The sequence below is a fragment of the Ylistrum balloti genome, unplaced genomic scaffold (assembly GCF_031769215.1).
Source record: "Ylistrum balloti isolate Yb309-2 unplaced genomic scaffold, AGI_CSIRO_Ybal_v1 Utg371680, whole genome shotgun sequence".
Classification (NCBI taxonomy): Eukaryota; Metazoa; Mollusca; class Bivalvia; order Pectinida; family Pectinidae; genus Ylistrum; species Ylistrum balloti.
The window spans coordinates 192,798-209,116 of record NW_026782849.1 but is presented as its reverse complement, the minus strand read 5'-3'; the positions used below and the strand labels follow the sequence as shown (position 1 = coordinate 209,116).

Sequence of the window (16,319 nt, the reverse complement as noted above, 5' to 3'; positions counted from 1 at the left end):
AGTCAGGATCAGGCCGTGTGCGCTTTCCTTCTAGCGACCATGGTCCCACTTCCCTTGCCCGTCGAGTTGTATTCAATTCATTTAGAACTGAAGACTGCAGTCTAATATCGAATTTGTCCCAAGTCATACAAGATAATATCGAAATGCTAATTTTCGTAGTCGATAAAATACGGCCATTGATGATAACCAATTTGTTACAGATGTGGATAAGTAGCAAGAAACCTGATGCAATTATTTCCCCTGACACCAATGCAGGACTCGTGTGATATTAAGTGGGGGTTTTCAATTTCAATACCTATGGACACTCTAATAAAAGATGAAAAAATAACTAAATACTAGGTCCGTGCTGTCTGGCGTTTGATAGAAGCGAATCAAACTGAAGAATTTCATTTAGGATGCGTATCACAAACAAGAAAGAGTGAAGAGTTGAGTTGAACAGTGACAGGAGCCCCGGAAAGGTCTCAATCACTCGAGTTTATTGATCATATCGATGTCACCAGTATCACGTATTTCATCATAGTAGCATTCCATCAAAGTTAAGCAAACTCAGAACAGAATCTATTCAACTTATCGAACAGACTCAATTTAGACAAGTTTAGAAATAAAAAATATTGAGATTGCATAAAATATCAATGATAATGAATTATAACGTTCACGTTTTACTTTTGTTTCTACTAGAATGGTACTGCTGACATTTCTTAATTACAAAGACACACTGTGTAGTTATAATTGTCCTGGACCACTTTAACATCATACATTATGTAGATTAAACTACGTCTTCCGGCAGTGATAGCAATTTAAGGACAATCATTAATGTTGTAATTATCGTAAAAACATATGTCTAAATTAGCATATAACACAATACTGCCACTTAATCTGAGCCGATTTTCATCATAGAATACCCTAGTTCGATTGGCTTGATTGATTTCTTCGGTTTTGGAAAATACTTGTTAAAATGGCCCAAATCATATATTTATATTACTACAATTTATGGTACAATATATACAAATTATCCATACAGAAATAAAAGCTATGGTACAAGAAAAGCGTCTAGTTATGTCAGGATACCAAGGGAGGCAACCAGACCAAACCAAATCCAACATCCTCATAACAATATGGCGAGACTATATTGGACTGGACTCTCCGTACGTTGTATTCCAGGGGAGAGATTAACAATGACCACCGTGTATCCATGACATTGTGATACCTGGGGATTGTTAAAGTATTAAATAAATAAGTGATGACTAACAATGATACACAGAGTAACTACATCAACATTGGCGATCACTGCCAGTCCCTCCCTTGTCATGTTGATATAGTGTAACTAACGTAGGATTTATAATTTACCCACTTTAAGCCCATTTAAAACCACCATGTAAATGACAATACAGAAAAAAACAGGTTAACTTAAATAGCAGGAAAAAAATCAGTTGGATATTAGAAATTATTAGTGGTAGCAAGGGCAAAATAAACGTTTAGTGAGCGTGTGCTGCTCACCCTTATCCTAATTACCTCAGTTCCACAGTACACAGAGAACCTGAGGCAGTGGTACATGTATATACAGAAGATTTCACAACATCCACATCAGGATGTATTATACCACAGAATGTCTCAAGGCATATATATTAGCGTTTCTATCATACAAAAATAAAGCAGTCTTTTGGGGTCCAATTATATGGAACTGGTGAATGTTTCTGGTAAATATTTGACTCATGAGCTTTTAGCAAAACACTCCGCAGTGCAGTTCTATTGCTAGCTAACCCTACTGTTTAATTAACAATCCAGCTTTAACTGACACAGTCCACATAGATATGTGAACAGAGAAGTTGACATGTTAGTAGAAAACAATCTGATCAGAAATTTTGCCAAATATATATACATATATGTCAAATTCAACAACTCCAACATAAGGCTAATCACAAAAATTGACTGTCAAGACTATCAGCTTTGTGTTGGAGTTGTGCTTGTTGTGATTTTTTTTTCACAACGACTTATTTTGTTCTCTATATAAACGTATATCTTCTATATGACATTGACGGGATAATGAACAAACTGATAATAGTATGATAAATAACAGAACTCCATGCTTGTGTTGATAACTTATAACAAGTACATAGGAACAGCATAGTAAAAATTCCACTTTATAACAAAATGTAATCATCATCATGAAAAAGACAATACTACCCTGGTAAAATTCAAAACCTTCTTTTGGTAATGATTTCTCAGAATCATTGGTGTATTAAGGAAAAGACAAAATACCATCTGGAATATATTGGATATCACCATATAATAACATACTGGAGACTTCTCAAACGGTTTCAACCAAAAAAGTGAATGTCAGTCTTCAAAGTAGAAAGGAAGAAACAAAATAATGATATATATATCCATGACATTTCTCCTCAAGCTATTATAATCTCGGCCATATTCATACTTTCTTTTATTTAAAGCTTCAAAACAAACTCTTGAATCAAAAATGAACTGTGAATCTGAACAGTTGAACACAAACCATTATTCTGGAGTGTAGATATGTTCAATTCTGGAGTTTGCTCTGTGTGACTGTTGAAAATTTGCTGTTGAAATTATTGTTTGAGTGATTTTTAGGAGAGACTAACAGACTAAATCTTGACAGTATTACATATAAAGGACTAACCCAGTGGTTTCTGTAGGCGTACAATCCAGCAGATTCTCATCAGTTTTCAACAGACAGGGGTTACCCATATTATCTGGTATGAATTTGGTCTATGTATAAATCAATGTCATAGGTCCGTTAAAGGTCTTGTCAAGCACTTCTTAGGTCATAATGTCAGGCCTTTAATACAGTAAAATACATCCCTGTCAAACACAGACATGACTGAAATCATGTGCTTACTATAGTGTTGTACAGACATCAATAAAAAGGGCTCAAAACAAGCTACTCTTAAACTCTAAGAATAAAACTTGAGCGACAAGATTGATAGGGTATACAGTAAAATCTAAACTTGTAATAAAAAGACTAGAGGATATAAGCTGACACGTTGAATATATCCTAATATAGAGAGAATAATCACCAGAGACGTCACTGTTTTACTTAAAAAGCAGAAATCATTTACATTCAAATATATATTCCCTCTATTTTGCAAAATCCGTGGAAGTTTAAAAATAGAGCAAATTGATAATCTGTGCAACAAATAAGATTTTCAAATATCACAAAAACTGAACTTTCAGCTACACATAGGAAAGATTCTGTACCTCACATAGCATCCTTACATTAATTGTCATTTGAGCACTGAACTAGTTGCTTTAATTGGAAGTTATTTATATATCAGCATTGAATATCAACATTTGAAAGTCCATACATCCAGTGCTATAGCACACATGGATCAAGTTATAGCATTATTGTAATGACACATTTCTGAAATACCAATAGCATGGTCCTAACATTCCCATACACACACTTGGTCCTCTCATTTAGACACATTAATCACACGAACAAGCTACCTCATCTCACACCAGGTATAAAATCATACGCACACATACAAAGCTACACATATTGCACACATTCATGGCTGCGTCTCTGATCACAGACAACTACCATCATATTCCCCTCTTTAAACACCTGTGCAAAGTGACACATGTTCAAAGAACATTTGCATTGGAGAACCACAATGAAGTGGTGATCAGGACAAAATATTGTAAATACTGACACATCTATGCGAGGCTAATCCTCCACGATACTGAATCCTGTGACAGATCAGTTGCATAATCAATAGTATCAAGGACCTCTTAGAGGTCATGTGACCAAAACAGATCAATTTGAGGGCACCTGTACATCAGGCCACCTGGCCGTATACATGTGTATCTTCAATTATCATATGATGAACTGTCTTACACAGAGCCACTATTTGTCAGCAGATAATCTGCCTATAGTGAACACATGTACCCATATCAGGTTTAATCACCTGTGCATGGTACATTTATGAATGCAATCAATTTGCACAAAACTAAAAAATTGTCAGATGAGAAACACCTGTCCTTTGAGGACAGTGAAGAGTGTCTCATCTATACAGTAATACTTCACAGACTGTGAATTCTTAGTCACAGCATAAATTTGTATAGAAGGGTAACACAAACACAATATTGGACAACTTATCTAACCATTTATAAAATAGAGATGATGACCATACAGAAATGGTTCCATCTCTCAGGTAAAAAGATCAAGGTATCTTCACCTGGGAAATAACTGTCCTCCTCCGACAAGGGAGACAATCAATAATTACAAAGGAATGTAAACTTTACTTACTTTTCCTGGGAAACATGTTCATTCACAAAAATTGAATATCATGTCACTTATTAAGTGAAACTGAAGAATTTCACCAATAAGTATTAAAAAAAATTGTTTCTGATCTTGGCACTGTTGTTTGAAATATATCACAAATACACAATAAACAATATGTTACCGTAGTAAAAAATGTCAATAACTACTACTGTAGTAGTTTAAAACAAGCATTCAAACCACTGGTAGTTAGACATCATAGTGGTTTTATATCAACTTCTTTATTTATAACTAGCACATCTTTGTGATGTTGATGTGAAACAATTATACACACATCTCTTTGAACTAGAATACATCCACTTCTCTATGTATTATGCCGAGTTAAATACGTTTCCCTGGAAATATATTAATCAGGTATTTGTAATCAGCATTAAAAGCAACACTTCTTCCCAGTTGAGAGATCTGCTATCAATTTTCATACAGGTTTACACACTGTTGTTTTCTCAAGTAACAGAATCATCATTCAATAGCATGAAACATATAAACTTTCTGTCTCTGAATACATCCTCATTCTTATACCTCTTTCACATTCCGAAAAATATATGCTTTCTTTAGAAAAACTGTCAGGATATTCCCCAAGAAATTTATTCTTTCTTCCAGCAAAAGGTATTATAATATTCTTACAAGTTATACTCCATCACTAATCAACAAAACTGTTTTGTTGGAGTTTTCCCCCCAATATCTAGCAATCTTTTTATTTCTCAATATTTCAATCTGCATGCAATCCACTTATAAAACAAGACGTTCTCTCTCCCTCTCATGAAGTATACTGTAAAATCATCATTTGTTGAGGTTTTATCTCCTGTTCATTCCGTAGCTACTCGAAATTCATAAATTCTCATGTCCACATAATGATCAACAGAAAAAAAGTTAATGTGGATAATATTACTAGTGGATTTCATGAGCAAGATTAAAAAAAAAAATAAAATCCAGTCCCAATGAAAACACACATTTTCGTAACATTTGAGTCCCACATAAATATATGATTTTACAGTAACTGTAAATCTACATCCCATACTGACAACTACACAGCACTCTTACTCGATTTTCTTTTCTTCAACTGGGGTCGAATTCTATAAAAATCATCATCAATGACACTCACTACAGAATACAGAAATCCTGATGCAGTAAGAATGGTTCACTACTAAAGAGTGGAAGCTGAATGCTTTGATAAGCTGTGAAAATTCTTCACTACACAACTTTTTTTGTTCAATTACAAATGAATTACATGGTACCTCTATAATTAAATGATCATAATAATTTTTTTTTACTAAACTCATTGACAGCAATGTAACCTAAACAATGTAAATACCAGAATTAAGTTTTGGAATGTACAGTACTTTAAAATACATTACAAACAGGGAGAGTTCTCATCTCTCTATAGAGGTACCACACCAAAACTAAACGTGTTTAATGTCTTGCACAGACCATCACAACCGACCATTTCATTCAATTTTTGGACAGAAATTTTTGAGAATTGTTTGATGGATTTCTTGTTTAGTATGATATACTGGCATCAGTTTGTAACAATGAAGACATATAGGGTCTTATTCTTTACTTAGCTATGAAATACTGGAATAGACTTTTAAAACTCCTGGCTTTAAAACAGGAAAGGTTTTAGTACTTTTGGATAAACATCAGCAATACATGCAGAACTCTGTCCAGATTATATTTTAGCGCTAAGCCCTGAGGTTTTTTTGTTTTTGATGCAAACAGTTTCTCCCATTTACATACATGCTTATCAGTAATGATTACAAGTAGTTATGATACTTTATATATTATACTATTAGTCTGGCAAAAATCTATTAAATAGTCAAAACTATGATGTACACTGCATTTCAAAATCAATCATATTTGATCACAGCAAAAAACAAAAAGTTTAAGGTAGATTTTACTACACATGAAGTTTTTGTACATCAAAGTTAACTGCTAAATGCAAATATAATACATAACCATGCCAGCTAATTCAGTAAAAGAAATATGTAGCTATGAATATTACTTAAAAATAACGATAAAACGGACGTGTGTTCATATTTCCCAACCAACAGCTCTTGAAGTACCAACAATGCTGTATTTCTTATGAAGAGAGTAAGAAAGAAAAATCTAATTAAAAAAAAAAAATCATACGAAATGCACAAATCCAGTAAAGCCAATATGGCTGTTAATATCACTGTTCAACAGGGTTAAATGTTGATTGAGATATATATTGTTATTTATACACCACTTTGCTTCGTCCAAAGGTCAAAGTTCACTGGTGTCGACAGGTCAATTTGGGGTCAATAACTGTATGTACAGTTTTGTGTCAAAGTCATTCAATCATGACGTTATTCAGGGAAGGTCAGGTCAGAGTTCAATTTCTCCAGTCAATCTAACCCCCTGATTCACAGTTTGTCGGTATTCACACATCTAGTTATTAACATATGGAGGCTGGACTTCCATGGACTTAACACCATGTCCAGTGAAACCATATGTATTTGTTCACTTTTTCAAGGAATTTTCCAAGAGGCATTCTACAGAATTTTTCCCCAGAGAAATCTTGATATTGTCTGTAAATGTGTTCATTGTCCATCCCAAAGAAGACATTCTTGGAAGTTTGTGAACCGTTAAACCAAAATCTTTCCTGGAACTGTCCATAGAGGGTATCCTGGAAGAGTCGTAGTCAATTTTCTTGAAAGTTTGTGAACTGTTAGAACAGACCAGAAACTTTCCTGGAACTGCCCTTATTTTACTTTCAGGAAATGTCCGTAGAGTATATCCTGGAAGAGTCATACCGGATATCCTTGTGGTTAAAGTCAGTCCGTGTTTCAGTAGATGTTATCCTGTGCCGTCTCCTGTCATTACCCAAGGGGCGGAGCTATGAGATGAAGGGAAGGTTTTTTTCCTCAGAGTAGACATATGGCTATCTAATCTTGCCTAGCCTGTCAATCTCCAATCACAGGGTTTTACTAACAAGCGCCTAGACTGTACCACGAGAGAAAGTCAACATCGTGGTCTCCATCCTGTTGTCAAAACTTGAATCCATCAGAAGGAACTGTTGAATTTGGGTCAAACTGGAAACCTTGGGTTGTGGATTCGGGAAGTACAGAAGGATCTTCTTCCGTCTGAAAAAAAAAGTATAATTTAACAGTATGGCATGTTCCTTTTTGATCATAACAGAGAGTTTTCTTACAGTATTATATTAAAATGTTGACAGGAGATCAGAGACCTGACACAACAAGTGTATTTACACGTTACGCCAGAGAGATTGAGAAACAGTGACGTGGGTGGAGCTATCTAGAAGTTTAATCATTGACCATGGTCTCAGCTGCACTCCTTTATCAGTCATGAATATTCATGACTCCATGACACCATGTCACACCTACAGGGATATGTTGGGGCAAGGGTATATCATTTTACTAATCACACACAAACATTCACTCACAGAACCAAATACATCCACATCAATAAAAATTATCCTTTACACACTGCAATCTCACAAATTTCAGATTTTTTTTCCAATCATCGGTAACAGTTGGAACACTCGGATGTAGTTACATCAGAACAAGTGATAACCAAGAGTCCCTCATATGACGACGGGTATCAGTCAGATGTAGTTACCATTAGTACACTCACACAAAGACCAGGGACAAACTACACAATCTCTGTTTCATCACATCTCCTTTAACAAGTCACAAGTAGACTGTAGACTACTGTATTAAACTAAATAATATTACTATCAACAAAACAACATCAATGCCAAATTTCAATATTTTTGTATTTTTGACACAGTTTGACATGTTTTTTCAAAAACCTTTTCAGCTAAAAATATGTTAAAGTTTCTGTCAAACCTGATGCTCTCTCCTCAGTATTCAAAGATTTTAACCACAACTGACAGAATCATCATGCTAACAAAAGTCAAAACAACACCATCACATTAAGATCAGGTATACGTACCCTATCAGCACAATCAAGGATTAACAATTTGATTTGTTACATGACAGTATAACTTCCCTCATAATCTTGACACAATGTAACAAGTTTTACTGAATAGATGATCTGATATCAAGTTTAGTTAACAACTTACGTCATCAGAGAAGTAGTTATCAATAATTTCGTAGGCTAGTCTGTAGATATCAGAATTTTCATGGTTCTGTAGGCTTTCTATCTTGTCTAAACCTGAATAAAAGAAGAAAACAAAATTTGTTCAGTTCAAGTAAATATCTACACTGATTAACTAAAAGAGCATAACTGCAGTTACACTGGCAACATAAGAAATACTTGTACAGAGCTGTATTTAATGGCTTTTTAACTGACATGACTTAATCAAACATATATGTACATTTGTCTGTCTACCGTGATTTCCTTTTATTTCAAGAAATCATCAATTACAGAGTTAAACATTAGTTCTGACCTCCACACTCCTCGATGACCTGACAAATAGAGTCAACCTCATCGGCAGCCATTTTAAGGATGTTGTTGATTCCATCCAGCACCACCTGTACAACCTGTGTGTCTTTCACACTGAGGAGGTCACAGAAAGGGGGAATAACTCCCTGCTCTACCACATAAGACACCTGTAGAAACAAATAAATTTTTATCATCATATGAAGAATACATATGTGTCCTAAACATTTGAGTTGGTACAGACAGTTGAAACAGATTTTTCATATATAAAGCTGGAACTTTCCCTTCTTTTTTATTCTTTAATTCCTCTTACTAAATAGACAAAATAATCTTTAACTGGCAAATCCAACAGGATAGCCTGTCAGCCATGATGTTTTTCTAAATAATCCCAAATTTTACGAAGTTCACAATTAGGGTACCTAAAAGAAATGGGGATAACAAGAATAATTTACAGAAAAATGACAGACCATGGATGCACGTTGATATGAATATCCAAAGGTATCTTATTGATTACCAGGGTAAATTGTTGCTATGTTAAAACTGTATCAAAAGGACCTCTAAAAACCAAAATACTACAACTAGAAAAAAGAAATTAATGAAATATGATAATATCCTTTGAATTCTTTACATTTATCAAATACTGATGTTGATGCTGGCACCAATATTGAAGTGAACAGAAGTCCCAATCTATCCTGAATCTTCTACTACTTTGAAGATTTGAATAAAGAATTGAAGACCTCTCTCTCTCCAAATATCTATATTCATTACATGATAAATATTACCTGCTCTTTGCGGCCACTGATGGTAAGGTTACTTATCGCCCATGCAGCTTCTTTTTTAGTTTGAAAGTCTCCCTATAAGACAAAAAAATGAAAGTCAGCATGAAAGTCATTATGAAAGAAATAAAAGACTGTTTATGGTCAAGAATTTCCATCTTTGCTTTCACTGGTAATTCATAAGACCAGAACTTACTGTAAACTACTTCAGTTTTCGCAAATGTGCCTCTTCAGACATATTCACAAATAAATGATTCGGTGAATGCTGAACTAGAAATACTTTTAAATGAGCGAGTGATGAGCAATCACAGACATGGACCCTGCACAAAGCAGACATCAATAACCAATAAATTTTTAATGGCCACCATTTTATATACTTCACTCATTGAAAGGTAATATATATGGAACAATGCTGTTGTTTACTGTATGATGTAGTATTAATAGTCTCTAAAAGCATGTTATGATAATAAAGAAATCATCATGGATACCAAATGTAGTTATTTTATATAGGTATTTTCCTGTAGAAAGCATTTATCCAAGATTCATAGGGTGGAGGATTTACAACCTTTTGTCACTACGTGGAGTATTTTCGGAGAAGAGTCTTTTTCTTTTAGCTAAGTTTCCTTCTTTACCTACCCTGACTAGATGGTGTTTAATTAGTGGAGTGGTTACCTGCCCAGACCAGATGAATTTAGTTGGAGGAGTAATGCCCTCTATGTATAATTAGTGGCAAGATTTACCTCCCCTAACAAGATTGTGTATAATTAGTGGGAGTGGTTACCAACACTTACTAGATAGTGTAGAATCAGTGGTAGGATTTACCTCCCCTGACAAGATGAGCTATAATCAGCAGGAGGGTTTACCAACATTTACTAGATGGTGTATAATTACTTGGGTAAGTTACCTACCCTGACTAAATGGTGTATGATAAGTGGGATGAGTCCAGCATCTATCACTGCCTGGACCTGTTGCTGATTGCCTGCAGTTATGTTGGATAAAAACCAAACTGACTCCTGCAAATAAAGAAATCTTCATTACTCAATCATTTTCCTTCTTATGTCTTACTTTTTGTGAGAAAAAAACATCACATAATTCATGACATTTCTCTCATAAATTATCTAACAATCAATACCACTCACAATATCAGATTACTAAATGATTGCATATATGTAGACGTTGTCAACTTGTGCTAGGGTAGAGCAAACTACAAAACATTATCAGTAAATAATCTTAGGGACTATTGTATATTAGCTACAACTCAATCTTTAATGATCAAGAACTAGACCTTAAATGCAATGTCTAGTAAAATTATGACAGATGTAGAGACAGGAAAAATGCTGTGTGGCTTCAGCCATATAATGGTAGGACATACATCTTACCTTATTGATCTTTTCTTTGGGATGTGTAAGAAGAGCTGGGAAGTGTGAGAGAGCGTCACAGTTTAGAACGACCTGCGTCTCATCATCTGTACCTGTCACAATGTTTCCAACAGCTCTCAGTGCAGCAGTCTGCAACAACAAATCTTAATTGAGTTTTAACATCCATCTGATCTAAACATACCTTTGGTATATTCTAATGACACTTAATATACCAATGCTATAAACCTTAAACACCAAATTGACCACTTGTATATGATAAACTAACCATCAGTATATGTTACAGTATACAAACCTTAAAGTTGATGCTTTTGAATTGTTTGAATAACAATCCTGACAAAGACAAGCTTACCTGGACCTTGACATCAGGATGACTCAGAAGGGGCACTAGGAAGGGTACTACTTGAGAGTCAATCACCATCTGAATCTGTTCATTACCACCGTCTGTTAGGTATGACAAGGCCCACACTGTGTCTACAAGGATCTACAAGTTAAAAAACAAACATGATTTTCAAGATCTGTAAGTTACAGCTCATTTTTCTCTAGAAACTGATAACATGCTCATAAAGAGCCGAGACAGTACAGTATTACATCAGACAAACATCAGTAATTAGATGGACACTCTAACTCAAGTATCTTTGTCATTCTCATTTCTCTCTCAATTCTGAATTAAATCGTATCATGATTATTTGTTGGTAAGCTTCGGTACATACATTGATATCTGTGTGGTGTATGAGTTGCGTGAGAGCTGGTAGGATTTCCTGAATTGTATCCAGAGGTGGAGGTGGCTCCTTATTACGACACAAGTTGACAATGACCCAAGCCACATTTCGGAGAAAGGGAAGTGGGATAGTTGGGTTGATAAAGGACAGAAGTGGCTTGACAGCACCCAGCTGTATCACATAATCTCGACACCTTGGACCATCACCTGGAAGAAGCAATTCAAAGTTTCAAAATGATGTTCGTAAGGTTACTATCTGTTAGTAATGGGTACTGGTTCAAGTTTTATAATCAATAAATACACATAATCAATAGATTAATCAATCATAATTGATTCCATTTGTAAATTACAAAACCTTCATTGGTTTGTTTGTTGCATTAAAATTTTTAGGATCCTGGAATCTGTTAATATTAGTATTTCTATACTTTTACTACTGACAGAAAAAATGTATCAGTTGTTTATTTCTTCCACTGAACAAACATCATTTTGGTAGATTTTGAAATCAAAAAATTAAAAATATTTGAATCATTGAACAACCACTGATATAATATTTTCAAGGCTGCTTGTTGTTAATTAACTCTAAATAAATAACTTACAAGTCATTCCTGATTCCTTCATTACACATGACTTATAGGAATCCTACAGGACTCCTAGGAATCCTACATGACTCATAGTAACCCTACATATGACTCACAGGAACCCTACTTATTATTTATAAGAAATTACCTTAAAATTATGTGTCTACAGAGCTTATTTATGTCTACCGAGTTAGTTTTAATGTCGGATACTGTGAACTTTTTCCATCACTAGTTTAACTTGATATTTTTTTCAAAAGTGGTTTAAAATTCAGTTCCTTAGAACTCTTGCAATAGTTTGTGAACTGTTTCATCTTTAAACACTAACAGATTGTATAGGTATACATGAGAAATAAAACAAACAAATGATTTAACCTTTAAAACAAATAGCTTTTTTTCCTTGACTTGAAAAAACTGACAGATATGTGTATTGAAGAACTATACCTATGATGTTGCCAAGAGCCCACACAGCCTGCTCACAGACATTTTGGTGTAATGATTCCAGGAGCCTTAAGAAGTAGGGCACAGCACCTGTTAATATACAAATCATAAATTAACTGATTCTGAAAACAATATGTTAGAAAGTCTTATACAAAAAAGGTCAGCATAAAAATTTCACTTCAAGTCATTTCATGTAGATTTATCTAACAATCACTTTGATACCATTTTCTCATTTAAATAACTAAGACTATTAAGTATCTTAATTCTAAAATGGGAATTGTTTTCTTTTTCCAGTAAGGCCATAATTATTCTTAATGATTATTGACATATACTTAAATACAGCTGAAGCAGATTGAAAAATTTGAAAAATCACTTAAGTCATTATCACCATGTAGATGAATCAATTTACCTGCGTTAACAACAGCTTGAGTCTGTTCTGAACTTCCTGACGCTATATTGGTTAGTGCCCATGCAGCTTCAAATTGTAGAGAAGGGCTGGAAAATAATCATTAAATTATACAACACAAGTGTACCAGCAATCATTTTTACACAGCTGATTTCATTTTAATGACAGGATGTCAAAACATTGTGAAAAGAACCTTATGTAACCATAAGGGTAAAAGAAATACATGTAAAACCGTATGTTGATCTATAACCAATAAGATTAGACATTAAATACTTAAAACTTACATACTTGTTATCATAGCTATGCAATAACATGTTTCTATTTCTGTTTCTGCCTTTACTATCTACATGAACTATTTTTTAATAAAGTGTTAGATAAGTTTTAAATTAAATATTTCTTACTTGTCATCTTTCACTAAACAATCAACAAGTGTTGGTAGGATTCCTGAAGAAATCAAGTCATCAATTGGTGGATTCCGGTCACTGGATAAAAGTTTTCTGCAAAAGGAAAAAAATAGGAAAAATGAATATCATCTTAAATATAAAGTGAACTATAATCACAATCCACGAAAAACCAAGTGATTTTCTACATCTTGTTCTCACAGCAAATAAAACAATTCTACTACAGTAAATGTAACATTTTTACTCCAACTAAACAATTTTGGAAAAAAAATAAAGAAAGTTTTCTCATATCCCTAAAGGTTTGTTTTCAATTATTTATTCATGTCACTTTGACTAGTGCATGACATGTGCCTACGAAATAGTGCATACGGTGCCAGAAATTGGTTGGGTATAAACCTGCTCATCATATCAAGTTTGTTTGCCTCATAATTATTTAACTTAGATTGTGATTTTTTCTCTCTAGCAAATAACAGTAAAATGCAGGAATCAATCCACTAATTTAGATTTTAAAGAGTCATTTACCTGGCTGCTTGCACTGCTGTTAATTGGACTGTGGGTTCTGGACTGGAAGCATTTGCCACTATAGCCTGTAGGGAATCATGTGTAGGTTTTTCTGTATCCTCTGAGTCGGTACTGTCTTGGGCAGGAACATTTCTTCTCTTAAGAACATAATGGTCTCGCTTATTCTGCAAATTGTAAATAAAAGGATTTATAAAAAAAAATCATCAAGTCACTGGATTCCAGTAGGTAATTTTCTTGCTTAAACACATGAGTTTGATCTTATTTGAGTAAATGGCTACCGCCCTCTTTCTGATCAGGAAAAGGATGGAAATCAATTGCAATCAAATCTTTTGAAAATTGTGACGTGAGCTACCTATCACTTGTGACACTGATCATGAGATGTTAAAAACTGTTTCAAGACTAACCCTTGAAGTATGTCAAATGATAGCAGTAGTGTAATCATCTTCTACTCAGTAGCTAGCAAATTAATATTGGGCTTGTGAAAGTTACAGGCAGAGCTTGGAGCTATCTATTATCTGTCAATGGTATTCAGCAGATAAAAAAAATCATTCAAATTCTATTTTAGACAGTAACCATTATTAATCTTTTTTTTTCTATATCTAAACAACTGATATCAAATTTTCAATCAGGATTGGATGAATTTAATAATCAGTAACTTTTCATGTGGGCAAGCAAAAAGAAAAACTTATTCAAAACTTATGTTCCTTGAAAGTAAATTGTGTTCCAACTAAATTCACAATATTTAACAGGGTATAGTACCTAAAGCATTGTTTTCTGACTTTATACATCATCTAAATACAAATTTGTAATATTCAATAGACTCATGTTTGTAATCAGGACTTTGTACATATTTATAAGAAAATATGATATGAATAAGTACCACCATATCCTTCCCCGACCCAACAAAAAAAAAAAAAAAAAAAGGAAAAAATAAACAGTGGGCTTCTTCAGGACCTGAATACACTTTTAATGGTAAGGTGACAGTCCTGAAGAAGCCCACTGTTCGGGCGAAACCGGTAGACATTTCACACGAATAAAAATCAACTTATCCCGAACCTGTTGCGATTGACTTATATACTTTGATATTCCTGTATGTATTCATTTAAAGAGGACTAAATGAGTTGATATATCTTGTGTCCAATCCTTTTGATCATTAACAATAAAATATGTTTAAAACAAAATGAACAGAAGAAACATACATTGTAAACCAAAGTAAATAGATCAACCAGTTTCTTTTCTGCATACCTCACCTGACAAGTCTCCAATTCAAAACTGGGGCCTCAAGTTTATTTCAGTCAGTCATCATCATGTAAATAGTGCTTTTATATAGTTAATTACATTATGCCAGTTTGTAATAGAATGTTTATGAACAAACATCACTGAATTTAGAAACATTAACAAAAAAACTTCTGTTGTGAAAGACAAATGCAGTCTTGAAGGACTCCTTGATAAGTATCGACTCACTTTGTGTATAATAAATTTACCTTTCTTAGTTCAACAGTAACTTCAGTTCTTCGTCTTCGCATTTCCTGCAAGTAAACATATTAAATACAATATTTTGTGATTAATATCTTATATTTCCTTAGTTTTTTAAAAATAAGAATTCTACTAATAAACAGATAGAAATTCTAGGGAGATTGCAGATATGATGATAAATGAGCAATTCAAGAAATAGTATAATACAATTTTCTCACTAGATCTCAATTTCCTTTGTGTGTATCATATTGATTTCTTATCAATAATGAACATACACAAAAATGTGTACCCACATCTGATTAATTGCTCTTTGGTTACCATGATGACATAAGTAAGTTAGACACACTTCACAAACATCAAATGTTTTTATATATTCTATAAATCTTACATACAAAACGAAACGAAAACGCCAATATTCGGTAAACACGATGCAAATGTCCTTCAATGAAAAAAATAGTGCATTCTACTGAAAATGGCGTATAACTTCGAAGATTGAAAAGCGACCCAAATGAAACTATGTGTGCTCAAATGTCTTTTATAACACATTTTATCAGAAGAAGTACATGAAAAAGCCGTCCATTTAAGTAGCTCGTCTACTTTCACATTTCATTGAATCGACTGTGACGGGTCTCTCGAACAATCGACCACATGGCACTACCTCATGTTTTCGCTTTCATATCAACCACAAATCAAATGAAACATACCTCTGCATCTTTGCCTTTATTTTTAAATAGGTGTGTTCTTCCTTTAACACCAACTTCTGTCGTCATTGTGCAAAGGGGTACTTATAGTTTTTCGTATTTTCGACTCCGGATAAACTGCTATTTCCCCAAAATGCCGGCCTTCTTTTTGAGTCAAGCAGGTTTTAGTACGGACGTTCTGATTGGATAAAATTCCAATCCCGCAATTACGCCATTCTGTAATTGTCAC

At 34.0% G+C, this 16,319-nt stretch overlaps 1 protein-coding gene across 1 annotated transcript; it reads right to left on the bottom strand.

Annotated features, from left to right (window-relative positions):
* Positions 1-426: 426 nt before the first annotated feature.
* Positions 427-16,217, bottom strand: LOC132563330 (importin subunit alpha-4-like). The gene is made up of 14 exons (XM_060228091.1): positions 16,094-16,217; positions 15,398-15,442; positions 13,914-14,077; positions 13,392-13,487; positions 12,994-13,079; positions 12,588-12,674; positions 11,561-11,775; positions 11,200-11,331; positions 10,851-10,979; positions 10,380-10,484; positions 9,478-9,549; positions 8,703-8,865; positions 8,376-8,467; positions 427-7,413 (listed from the first exon to the last, which is right to left on the bottom strand). Exons 1-14 carry the CDS (start codon positions 16,157-16,159, stop codon positions 7,318-7,320), a joined length of 1,548 nt encoding a protein of 515 aa, XP_060084074.1. The 5' UTR covers positions 16,160-16,217; the 3' UTR covers positions 427-7,317.
* Between the last annotated feature and the right edge of the window lie 102 nt (positions 16,218-16,319).

Coding starts and splice junctions, on each gene's coding strand:
- LOC132563330 (XM_060228091.1), bottom strand. CDS start 16,159: ATGACGACAGAAGTTGGTGTTAAAGGAAGAACACACCTATTTAAAAAT. Junction 10,980..11,199: donor ATCCTGATGTCAAGGTCCAG/GTAAGCTTGTCT, acceptor TTGTTGTTGCAG/ACTGCTGCACTGAGAGCTGT. Junction 8,866..9,477: donor TCAGTGGCCGCAAAGAGCAG/GTAATATTTATC, acceptor TTGTTTCTACAG/GTGTCTTATGTGGTAGAGCA.